At 36.6% G+C, this 12878-nt stretch overlaps 1 protein-coding gene across 1 annotated transcript; it reads right to left on the reverse strand.

Moving 5' to 3' along the window:
- Window positions 1-4784: 4784 nt before the first annotated feature.
- Window positions 4785-10159, reverse strand: LOC149847102 (uncharacterized). Its single transcript, XM_089998296.1, has 5 exons — window positions 10082-10159; window positions 8744-8997; window positions 8398-8609; window positions 7720-7981; window positions 4785-5326 (listed from the first exon to the last, which is right to left on the reverse strand). Exons 2-5 carry the CDS (start codon window positions 8993-8995, stop codon window positions 5009-5011), a joined length of 1044 nt encoding a protein of 347 aa, XP_089854422.1. The 5' UTR covers window positions 8996-8997; window positions 10082-10159; the 3' UTR covers window positions 4785-5008.
- Window positions 10160-12878: the final 2719 nt, after the last annotated feature.

Genomic DNA, 12878 nt, shown 5'->3' on the forward strand with positions numbered 1-12878 from the left:
TTTATTATTTCTTTAATCATATCAATGTGTGATGGATGATGATTCAAGCATATTCAAATTCACCATGGTCTACACAAATGGCATGTGCACTAGCTTATAAGAAGTTAATAAACTCGATCGAGTTTGTATTTATGGTCATAGTCAGAATATGAATAAAATCCAGATTTATCATCTTCTTTTAAGCCATAATCGACCTACACTCTTAGGCTATCTTCAAAATGCATTGCATATTTCAAGGTTTTCTAAATATTTTTCTCCTTTAGAATCAAATGGGTTATATTCAATCTATATCTGTGGCCATAGTCAGGTATATGCAGAGAATGTATTTCTTCTAAATTCTATAAGGCACAAAATTCTTTCATCAAAGATTTTCCTCAAATTCTTCAGAAAATATTTTTGCAAATTGCATTCATACATCATTTAGGTTTAGAATACATCATGGAAATATTTCACAGGGCCACACGCCCATCCTTTTGATCAATTGCAAAATCATTTTTCTCAGAATCTTCTTCAGAAATTGATTTTCTCAAAACCACAGGATTTCTTCAGAAATCGATTTTCCTTTTCTTCAAAATACTTTCTCAATGTGATTCACGATTTTCAAAGTGTTCCTTTTTACAAGAATTCTCCAACATTTGAAGCATACATCATGTTTTCAATCTGCATTTTCTGAAATTTATAGCACATGCCTGATTCTTTGTGCATTTAGGAATAGAACATCAATTTAAACAAGTTGAGCAAAGCAAAGCACCAGATTGATCCTTGGTTTGATTACCCCTGGTTATGGCGCCAGGAACGGTTGAACCTCGTACCAACAGGCAAGTCTCATTTTTCGAAATTATCCTGCATTTTAAAACGGAGGCGAGTTATTTTCAAAATCTTTTTCAAAGGTCAGTTTGACTTGCAAAAGTAAAATTTTGCAATGATAACAGTACTCCATTTATAATTTCTTGACAATGATGCGACAATTTTAAAGAGTGTTAGGAATTCAGATAAGTAAATAAAAAATCATCTTTATCCCCTTTAACCTCTTATATAAGGGCTAATCAAATCTCCCAATGGAGTGAGTGGCAAACCAAAACCCTCCTTGTAACTGTAACGCCCCAAAAATCCCAGACTTGTAACCTTTAAGAAAAAAATTGAAGGCTTTGAAATCATTCATTTATCAGAGTTTTAAACAGTAATTCAGTAGAAAATGGTATTTTTAAAACAAGTCAACAGACCTTGGGCGCATTACTACGTAAACTTTCTTTCACAAACAGATTTGAAACTCCGTACATTTAAGAAACTAAATAGATTATGAAAATGCAATTTTTAATAGTTTAAGACTTGTACAAAGGAGAGATTTTCAAGAAAACCTTTATGCAAATTTACCAAAATGTTCTCAAGAGCGAAACGTCAGGAAAAGAGTCTCATCTTGATCTCATCACGCCATCATGTCATCGCAGTCTGAAACATCACTTGCCCATAAAATGGGTCAGTTTCATGAAAAACTAATAGGTACACAAGTGAGACAATGTGAAACTGAAATAAGCAATAATCAATGTGCAATACTCTGCAACAAGCATGATTGGTTGATTTACTTAAGTAAGTAAGCCACCTCTAGCATGAGCAATAAATTATATAAATGAACAAGTATCTCTAATATGAGCAATTGAGTTAAGTAACTAAGCAATTAATTGTAAAATCAAGTGAGCTATTAACTATCACAAGGTAAGAGTTTATTCATCACAAGATATACATAGTTTTCTGTCAAGTAGATACATTAACCATAAGATGCACACCAAGTAGTTTTATAAATCACCCGATGTAAGTTGTAAGCAGTCACGCGACAATAATTATATTAATCACAAGCTGTAAGTACCTTATAAGACAAACAGTTACATTAGTCATAGGATGTAAAAAGTTCATAGATTATAAGTTGTAAGCATTTGCACAACAAGCAATTCTATTGATGATTCCAAAAAGTGATGTGAACAGGATATTCAGCCTTGTGGGTACGCACAAGGCACGACACATAGAAACAACTGAGACTAATCTGAGGGATTATTATGCCGTGTATTTTATGATACCCCAATTAGCTAGCTGAGTCCGCTCCTAAGGGGAGGACCAATGTCCGAGAGAGAATTTCTCAAAGGCCACTCATTCAAAGGATGCATCCAACTTCTACAGAGGTTCGTGGGAGCTACCACTTATGATAATTTTTGGTAGTCCCTTTCCCCTAACTTCGATGACTGAGAAAATTGAGTCATTTGCTCATAATAGCCATTAATGACCTGTCCATCAGAGTTTTTGTACCATTCATCCTCTCTCTTGATGAACTGTGGCGAACGAGCACGACAGCGTTTTCTTAACTGTCGTCCCATTTTACATGCACTGGTCTTTTAACCCACCTGAGCATCTTGCCTGTGAATGCGAATATCATCATTTTGTGATTTCAATAATGTGCCATTGCACGTTTTGAGGTAACCATAGACCTCTCATCCTACTCATCGTGGTACGTAATATACCTGCACAAAAGTACAACCATGATGAGAGGGGTATGGATTTCTCAAAAGAAACCCAACGATAATAACTCACAAAAGAATTGATGCAATAAGATCCTGACTTTTAACTACCTGAACAACATTTCAGGATACAAGTTCTCCACGGATCTTTCATCCAAAGAGAATGCAGCATCAGCATGACGCTCATGCCTTGCGATACCAGTAATGGTGCAATTGATCCCCAAAGTGAAGAACTGTGCATTGAGCACAAAACATCAAAAGTAGTGCATGAGGTACAAAACCGTACCTCAACCAAATAAATATACAAGCAAGTAAATGCGTGAAGTAGTGCATAAGGTACGAAACCGTACCTCGGCTAAACAGATGCCTAAGCATGGCTTGTGCACGAAGCGCGTTGGCAAAATAAAGCAGTAAATCCTTGATGGAAATACCGATGTGAGTAGGAGGGTGTGAGTTACCTTATATGGGCCTCGGCCTTTGTCTTTACGACATTCATGAAATTGAGATACAATACATGACCCTTAATGTGCAACTTCTATATATTGGTAGACACATTATGATCACCTGAAGTGAAAGTGTGTGTTACTGTCTTTCAAATCAATTAAGATTCTCAATTTAAAGCTAACGCTATTGAGGTCCTAGACTCACTATGACTAAGTAACACTAATGTGAAGGTTCAAATGCAAAATGCACATTCATTTAGATGAATCTTCATGAATAGCCTCTTTTATTTTCATAATGTTGATCCATGTGAGGGATTGTTAGGGTTTTTTTCTCAATTATATGGGTTTGCAACTAAGTTTAGCTATATATTTTCTTGTCTTTCCTATGTTAGCTTTTGAAGGGTACTTCACTTCTTTCATTTTTGTTTAGTCCTACGTTGAAGAGCATGAGAATTTTTCTTGGGTTTATATAAGATAGAAATGCTTTTATGAACAACATTCATTAGAGCTATGTCAATTGAACTTTGGACCTTGTACATTGGATTTGGCTTTGGCTTTGGGTCTTGGACCTTAGTTTTTGAATTTATATTTGACTTTGGCATTAGACTTGAATTTGGGTTTAAATTTAGGTCTCCCAACTCAATTTAGTTTAGTTTGGTTTGGTCTTGACTGACCTTTGACCATTCTTTTTTAACCTTGGGATGGTTTATCCTCATGATCATCTAATTTATGGATTTTGATCAACCATTTTAGACCAAGACCCAGTCAACCTAATTGTTGGAGCCTTTGATCACAACTTGAACCTGTCCAAATCCTTTGCATGGCACATTTATGGTCAAATGGTCCTCTAACAGTCTTATTTAATACCTAATCGTTTGACCCCTTTGACTTTAACCAACACCCCGTGCCCAAGTGTAACCTCTCATCTCCTAGCCAATGGACCCTCTTGAAGGCCATTTATTTATGGCCATTGGGACCTTTATAGGTAGCCTTTAAGTTGGGTTTATATATATACCTCAACCCTCTCACATTCTCTCCATGACTCTCGCAAGCTCTCCTCATCTTTCTTCTCTTCTACAAGTTTTTTCTCTCTCGTGCTTTCCTTCTCTCTAGCATTAACTTAGTCAAGAATGTCTAGTAGAGCCTAGGGCATACCTAATCCTAATTAAATTAAGAGGCTATTCAAGGTGGTTTGTATTAAGTTGCTCTGTCTCACAAGTAAGCAAAAACTCTATTATATTATGAATACGAGGTTGCACAAACTTATTGTACCAAAGACATTATCTTAAGTGAGACAACTATCAATTTAAAAATAGCACATTAAATACATGCCTTAGAGCCTACCTTATTCAACCTTAGTTGCCATACCCACTCTATTTCTCAACAGTTTCTCCATGGTAATACAAAATAATTTATGTTTTTGATCATAGGAATTGGATTTGAAGCTTATGGAACTTTCATGGGTTGCCATTAGCAGCCATTCTGAAGCTTCCAAGTTCCAAACTATCAAGAGACCAGTTTGTACCAGCATTGTGTTTAGAGACAGTAGATATGATGGTAATGTTTTTCTTATGAAACTTTTTTTTTGTGAAAGATATGATGGTCATTGAAAACATGTACTTCTATCTGCCGGTTCAACACTCCACAAAGACCAACTGAACTGCTCAAACCCTACAAGGACCATATATAGATTCATGTGATAACCATGCAAATGATTAAAGAAGTGGCCGGGCATAACACACACCCTTCTGTTTCCCAGAGTGGGAAGCGAAGGTAGTTTGGTCTGTTTCCTGTGGCTCAAAATGTAGTCCCAAAAATAAAAATAAGAGAAAACATACATAAAATTTTCATTTATATTCCGAAAAATATAACCAAGGAATTAAAAATGCAGATTTTAGCACATCAGACATTAAGACTTGTCCAAAAAAGGCGTTGCTGATCAAAGGCAGTAATATAGTGGCTATGCCTGTGACGAAGAATCCCCACAAATATATTGGGAGCACTGCACGGTGATAAAAAAAGGTGATGAAACAATGATGAAAAACATCACCATATCACTCAATCAACTGGTAAGGTGGTAGGCTTCTCTCCTAGTAAAAGTGCCCTTAAAATTGCGTTACTGAAATTATCAGCACACAGGAACATGTGGCCTGCTCTTCTAATCTCGTGGTAGTGTATCCAAGGAAGTCGTTTAGCAATGTAGCTCTGCAGCAGGACGGGCACAAACCTGTCTTCATCCCCATGCCAAAGGTGGACACAGCCTTCATTGTTTGTAAATGGGTTGTCAAGGTCCATAGGATCGAACTCCCACCTTCCAAATCCAATCATTATATCACGATGGAGACATTCAAACTCACCTTGCTGCCTTACCTCTTTCTGGAAAGTGAAGAAACAAAAAGGAGGAAAAATAAATGAATGTTTTCAAAAGGCAAACGTGTATTAAAAGCATACACACTAAAGCAGATCATTAAAGTGGAAATGGACAGAAAGCAGCAACACATTTATCATGACATTCACGAAAAAAGAAGAAAAAGAAAGGAGCGCTAACAAGAAAATGCTCTAGTTGCAACAATTCCAAAATAACATTCAGAGATGTAAAATGGAGAGAGAGAGAGGGAGAGTCTGCCGTTGCAAGGCTAAAGATGCTACAGCTATGATAGGAAAAGATAAAATAAGATGCGAGTTGTTAGAAAGGGATTGACTCAATAGTTTGATTGAAGTTGGATATTCGATGGCTTTGGGCAAAAAAATATTGAAAGATATGAAATAATAACTAGCAGGTAGTGGGTAAAACGAAGGTTGTAAGTAGCGTATTGTTACCTGTATCGGTTGGGCCCAAAGTTAGAAAAGTACCGTAGCATATCATAAAAAAATTTAAAAATTCAAAAAAATAAAAAAATCAGAAATTTTTTAAAAATCATACACATGAGACAATGATGAATTACATAAAATACAACCATAAAATCACATATGAAGCATTTATGTCTTTATTAGCTGCATAAGACATCATCAAACATCAACTAATATAAATAATATTGCATGTATATCTCACAAGACCATGCAAAATATTAAATATCTTGCAATTAAGAACATGTCATAAGACTCAAACATTTATATTACATAAACAAAAAATGATGAGAATGCACTCTTATGTGAGAAATCTGCAAAAGCCCTCTCCCTTGCACACGAATCGGCATTCAAATCGCTCTCACGCCTCTTAGGGTGTGTGGGTTCTCTTCTAAAGGCCTCTATACAAATGAGAGAATCGGCCTTAGGGAGGTCTTTAAAACTCAAATTTTAAAGGGTTGAGTTACGACCCTTTTAAAGTGCGCCAGACACGTATTGCACTATACACATTTTATCGTACAATACAATATGATTTAAGGCCGATATTGATATGATATACACTCGTATCATGATAAAAGTGTATTGTATCGAGTTAGGCCATAGTTACGGTACATACAACTTTAGGTAAAATTAGTTTTCCATTGCAATAGATGGCCATGCCACCTTTTACAGAGTTGCAATAAATAATGGCAGAATGAACTCTTATATAGAAATTATGCCCTATATGATGGAGCAGACTACTTTTGGCAAGGAAGGCTTTAATTTTGGCTTCCCTTTTAACAATTCTTTCATATGCATTATATGAGCTAGGCTTGTGGCTTCCATTTGAACAATTCTTGTATTGCACAAAATAAGCATTCAAGATAGAAGTACATCCTTGCTTGGGATGTGCAAACTGCGGTTTCTGTTGCATGGTACAAAGTGGAGGGAGACTGGATAAAACAGCAATGTCACCATCCACTGTTTAGTCAAATCATCAGAAGGAACTGTACCAAATAGGACCACTGCTCCTATTGTTCAACGTTGTACTGCTGAGGAGATATCTCATCGCTATGCAGATGTACTCTTAAAAAAAAGATAAAAGATAGAAGTACATCCTGAAGTTTTACTTTGCTCTACCATTTTGCTAACCATAAAGATCAATGGCAGCAATTTCCGAAATAGGTAATTCCAACTAAGTGACCTTATAGTAATCAGATGTGGGGAGGGTAGCAACTCACTTTGCAAGACTACCCATAATATTCTGCTTCTTTCTGCGCTCTTGAAAACACATTCTTTTTAAAATGCTAAAGCAACAAAACTACTAAACTAGTAGTCCTTTTAAGATGCAACACCAGTTTTTTTTCTTGGCTACAATTTACGAAGAACTCCTTTCATTACAATTTGTAAGACCAGAAACAAGTATGTTCTTGTGATACAATATCCGTTTCAGTTTTTGTTATGTGCATTTTCAAGAGCATGGATGTAATTTTAACTTCTTCAAATAACCATTGATTATGGCTGTGAATAATTTGTATAAAAGAGCCAAAGTCTTTTGTCCTTGATAAATTTTGAAGTAACATATTAGTTGCCACAAGTAGGGGTAATAAGTAGTCTAAAAGAAGCATAGATTAGCCCCAACATTTAAACTACGAGTTTACGCTTATATTAACCATAGGAACACATATTATAGTTCCACAATTCTATGAGACACTCTCACATGGGTAAGATGACTATCCTTAGATGTATCATGTCTAGCATGCTTGATATTTACTTTAATTGCGTCTACAAGTTAAGTTGTCAATTTCTAAAATTTAGAACTAAAACACCACATAATAAAGGCAGAAAAAAGGGTTGGGTAAGCACAATAATTCATTACTTTTTCACTTCAGAGTTTTAGGGTTGATTTCTAAGCAAAAACAAACAGAATATGCAAAACTTACCTCATGAGGCAAATTTTGGAACCTGGACGCAAGTGATAGATCATGGGCATTGTAAAGTTTAGGATCATCCGCTTCAACACTAGAACCAGGAAACCATTTCTGAGTCATCCACCAGTGTGTTAACCAAGGCAAATAATGAGCAACTCGAAGCATCCACTGATCTTGGACAAACTGCTGGTAGTATGCCTCTTTACGTAGGTTTGCAGGGAAACCAGGCCACCAGTAGTTGACAACAGGAGCTATAAGTGATGCTCCTGCTAACCTGTTATTTTCAGATTTCAGACATTAACCATTCATTGCTACTGGATAAAAGGGAAAAACAAAGCAGCAGAGGAAATATGGTAACATGAATTTTACAGTAAGTCAACAATTCTCAGAGCATCCTTAAAACATGTCATATTGCATTTTAAACTGCTAATGTGATCAAATTACAAACTACTCTTCCAAAAGCAGGTATATAAACTGTAAAGTTATTTGCAGATGCACTAGACTGATTCTTGTTCTTATAGAGGGAATAAAATAGGCCTGATTGTTAACGGTAGCAACCCAAGTTCAGCACTAATGACAAAAACAATCAAATGAAACACGAGAATGTTACAATAAGCACTAACGTACAGTACTAAACTCCTTAAGAATAAGATTGATTCCAGCTTAATCTAGGAGTGTCCAGTTCATTACCTATGGGGTATGTACTTGAGGCAACTCCAAACATGCTGGCCTCCCATAGAAAAGCCAACAACATAAAATTTTGGACCAAGCCCCAAGTGATCTGCAAGATCTTCAAGATCGAGTGCTTTGCTCTTTACTGATTGTTTCGGGTTTGGATCACTCTGGCCATACCCTGGCCTGTCAATAGACACAAAATATGCATCTAACTCTTCCAAGATATCCTGAAAACTCACCATCAGTTTGTTATTCAATTTTGCTGTCAAAGAAACCAGAAGCAAAGGAAAAAAGCAAAGTAGACATATAGAGAAAATCAGAAGGATCCCAACGAGGAAAAAGGAAAGGAAAAAGATCCTACCATCGTTACAGGCAAAGCATCATGGCGGCCTTGATCGAAACCATGAACAAAAATAACCTTATGTTTTGCTTTCTCTTTAGGGACACCAGCTTCTTTGTATGCAAGATATCTTCCATCTCTGAGCTTAACTCTAGTTGCTGTAACAGGAGGACCATTCCGAGAGCCGCATATTTTAGGGGGAGGCGGTTTGATAGCCTGGTACAACCATGCTACAACACCCACCAACCCAACTATGGCAATTTGGGCAAGCATACCTGAAACAATTTGATCTTAGCATCAACTTCACAACCAATTTGTCAAGAGTGAAATGGTCGGTAGCATCAATTAGGACTCCGAAAAATAAGAAACTTCACCAAAGATAAACTTGAATGAAAAAGGGAACTATAAGCAGAAAGCTAGGGATACTAAGAAAAAATAAAAAATCAATCTTTCTTCTTGAACCCGACTCTTTATGTGAGAAGCATAAAGGTAAGAGATTCTAAGAAAAAACATGCCTCCTTTCTAATTCAACTCAACTCTTTCTGGGATTTGCAAGTACCCTTCTTTTTCTTTTTGCTATTAAAGGTGGGAAATGAATCCACGATTCCTCTGTGAAGATGCCAAAACTAAAGGTAGGAAATGAATCCAAGATTCCTCTGTGAAGATGGTAAAACTATGGTAGTTTTCGCTTTCTTTGTCCTTTTGTTTTAGGAATGAGAGAGACTGCATCAGTGGTCAAACGTTGTTATATTTTAAAAGAAAAGCTCCACCTTTTTTCTCTCATATCATTTCATTTGCTTTTTCTTGGTTCTTCATTGAGAGATTGAATTGATTTTGTCTATATGGCCAAAGTCAGAGTTTTTCTTTGCTTCTTAAAAAAAAAAAAAAAACAAAGAGAAAATTTTAATAATAACCACGTTCTGATCTTATTTTCTGTTTCATTAGTTTATTTCTTTTTAATATTTGTAGAACTTGCACTAAAGCATCTCTGGAGGAAACGCCCAAATGAAAAATAATAGGTTTCTTTCAGGATCTATTCCAGGGAAGGAATAGGAGAAAAGAGAAAATACATCGACTGTCTTTGCCTAACAACACGAGAGAAAGAAGCAAGAAGTTCACAAATTTGAAACATATAGTTCTCATCCCCCACATTGAAACCATTCCCTTTCCCCAGAGGAGAAATCATTCCCTTCATAAAAGGAGGAAAAGAAAATCCATTGAAACACAATCAACACTTAAGATGGTAGCTTAAAAAAATGTAAAACTAAAGAAAACAGACTAAAATCTTCCACACCCCCACACACACACCCCAAAAGCAAATGAACAGAAGGAAAACCGGAAGCAAAATGGAGAGGCCACCTGATGGAAGAATTTGAGCTTTGCCGCCTTTTGGTTTGGTTTGCCTGGCGTGAACTCTCTCTAGCAGAAGAGGGTGAAGTCCTTCTATGGCCACCCGCCTGTTGGTGCTTTATACTGTTTTTTTAATTTGCAAAGTCTGACCCAAAAAATTGTCCGTTTGCCCACACGCTTGGGAAAGTGAGAGAGATGACAAAAGTTCGTGAAAAGATCAGGTGCAATATGACTTGCAAATTAAGCACCTGATCATCCTCCATCTTGGGGGACAGGCTGTCAGTTGCAGAGCCCAAGGCCTGATGGAGGACAATCAGGTGCGCCATGTGATTGCAGCCGATCCGGACTCCAAAAAATTCCATCTCCCCGTCAACGACTATTTTGGCTCTTGGGGTTGGTGAGGATTGACGATCGGAGTTTCGTGTGTATGTCAATTGTATTTCTCACAAATCTCGTGGATATTTTGAGCCGATATAATCTTCAGGATATCACAATACTTTAAAAATATGACCTTTTTAAATGCCAGAGTAACAGCTGGATATTTACCGATGAAACCATTTTTATATTTTGTATGTATTTTTTCACATTATTTTATATAGTTTTACATTTTTAATATTTATATTTGTCAATATTTTCTTGAGTTGAAAACAAAATATTTTAATTTATCGTGAGATTTTCCCTCGCCCAGGTTCGTGACATTGGATTTGATTACATGGGTTCTAGAATGGGACAAGAGTAGTCAGAGCTGTAAAACGGGTCAGACACGACGGATCTGGATCCATGTCCAAGCTATGTTCACCAAAATCAGACATGGCAACTGATCCAAAATGTGTGCCCCCCTGATTGGATCCATTTCCCTGATCTATTACTATTAGGTCTGTTAACCGGACATAAGATGCTAATCTCGGCCCTTAATTGCAGCTGGATGTGGAACTGAATCAAGGTGACCTACTTGGTTGACTGGTTCAGGTTGACCCAAATGAAATCCAAGTCGGTATTTTTTTTTCTACACGTGGAAATTCCAAATTTGGCTCGGTTGGATACTGGATCCAGATCCAACCCATTAGCAGTACATCCACATCCAGATACACTTATTGTCCAACCCATATCTAGGCAGAAAAAAGGCATCAGAATTCACTGGAAATCCACATGGAGCATATATAGTTTGCTTAATCAAATCGACTGTAAGATGACCCAATTACGTCAGATTTGGTAGGGATCTTCCCAATCCCACGTGAAGTTCATAAGGAAAGTATACGACTTGTGTTCTTTGAGTGAGGACTTCTAACATAAAGTGACCGGCTTAATTTGATTAGGTTTGTTTCAGATTGTGTGGGTTAATAATGTTGGATCCAAACGGGTTTGCTTAAGTTCAGATGCAGGTTTATCACTGGCCATCTGACCCAAAATCAAACCCAAAAATTTGAGAAAAAATTAAATTTTTTTCTTCAAAGTTTCATATGATTTTTTAGAGTAATATGTCAATGAGTTCATGATAGCCACATTTCAATCGTTCTTATTGGACGGCTCGCCTGAGTATATTAACCTCCCAGATCAAGTACAAAATCATTCGTGGGGTTGAGGTTATTACTCTAAAGATCTTCACACGTAAGAAAAATCATAAAAAAAAGTACTCCAGTGTCTTCACCAAACGCCAATCTAACTGATGGGAGCCAACTGCCAACTTTCCATTTCATTTGTCAGAGAAGTGCATGTATAGCACTAAGCTCATCAGAAGAGGCAAAAAATAGTCTCCTTGGATGCTTTTTGGTGCAGTGATAGGTTCATTACTGACAGAGATGGGATCAGGTAGTTGGGTCGTATCCGTCTGATCAGGGTGGATTAATGGTTGTTCTATTCCTCCCTCCTACCCAAATATCTAACTTCCAGCTTCAAAAAAACTTGGTCCTTTTGGAGTTAAAACTCCAGGATCTTATGAGCCATTGATTGGACTAAACAACCAATAGCCAAAAAACATAACGATTTTGAATAGAAAAGGAAAAATAATAACTAGACAACAGTTTGACGTTGAAATAAGGGTCGATATATAGTAATTTAAACTCATGCCCCTGATTCAGAAAGTCTCCTTCATTTATGTTAATATACAAAAGAGTATCTGATTTTGTGTTTGTTTGGCAGCACAAAGTTGCAGGCTTGATTTTCAGAAAATATTTTGGGGCACGAAATCACTGGTAATCTGAAATTATGCAACCCACAAGGAGGAAGGATCAGGTGTAATGTGATTGCACACTTAAAGTGTGGTACTGCACCTGATCACACACCATCTTTGGTTGTGTCCCACAGCTGACAGGCTGTCTCCCAAAGATGGAGGGTGATCAGGTGCAGCAACACACTAAAAGTTCAATTACATTGCACCTGATCTCACCCACTTAAAAAGATGCCATGAGTTCAAAACCATAGTTATTGGAAGCTTCTTAGATAGGTGAAAAACTTGTTTTCCAAAAACTCATTTCAAGTGCACTACTCTCTTTTGAAACTTGATGATATATAATCGGATTTTTTCACCTTCTCCTATGCTTTTCACATGTTTCTTTTATGTTTCCCTACATGCTTCCTATATGTTTTTTTATGCTTCTTTTCATGCTTTTTGTGTTTCTCACTCTCTTCTCATCTGCTTTCTCTAAATTGATAATCATCATTCTTAGATTTTGAAAAAAAAATAATGATTTAATTAAAAACTCATAAATTTAAAAATAAGCAATTTTGATTTAGTTTTTATTGGCTTCAGACTCTATTCTGTTTTTTTTTTCATTGGATTCTCATATACTTTCTTTTTAAATTCTCA

This window comes from Nuphar pumila, chromosome 2, assembly GCF_984573655.1.
Source record: "Nuphar pumila chromosome 2, dmNupPumi1.hap1.1, whole genome shotgun sequence".
In the NCBI taxonomy this organism is placed as follows: Eukaryota; Viridiplantae; Streptophyta; class Magnoliopsida; order Nymphaeales; family Nymphaeaceae; genus Nuphar; species Nuphar pumila.

What these genes read in the sequence shown, in the direction of transcription:
- LOC149847102 (XM_089998296.1), bottom strand. Translation starts at nt 8,995, where the DNA reads ATGCTTGCCCAAATTGCCATAGTTGGGTTGGTGGGTGTTGTAGCATGG. An exon ending in ATGCTTTGCCTGTAACGATG is followed by an intron (nt 8,610 to 8,743) that starts GTAGGATCTTTT and finishes GTGAGTTTTCAG; the next exon opens with GATATCTTGGAAGAGTTAGA. An exon ending in CTCAAGTACATACCCCATAG is followed by an intron (nt 7,982 to 8,397) that starts GTAATGAACTGG and finishes TGAAAATAACAG; the next exon opens with GTTAGCAGGAGCATCACTTA.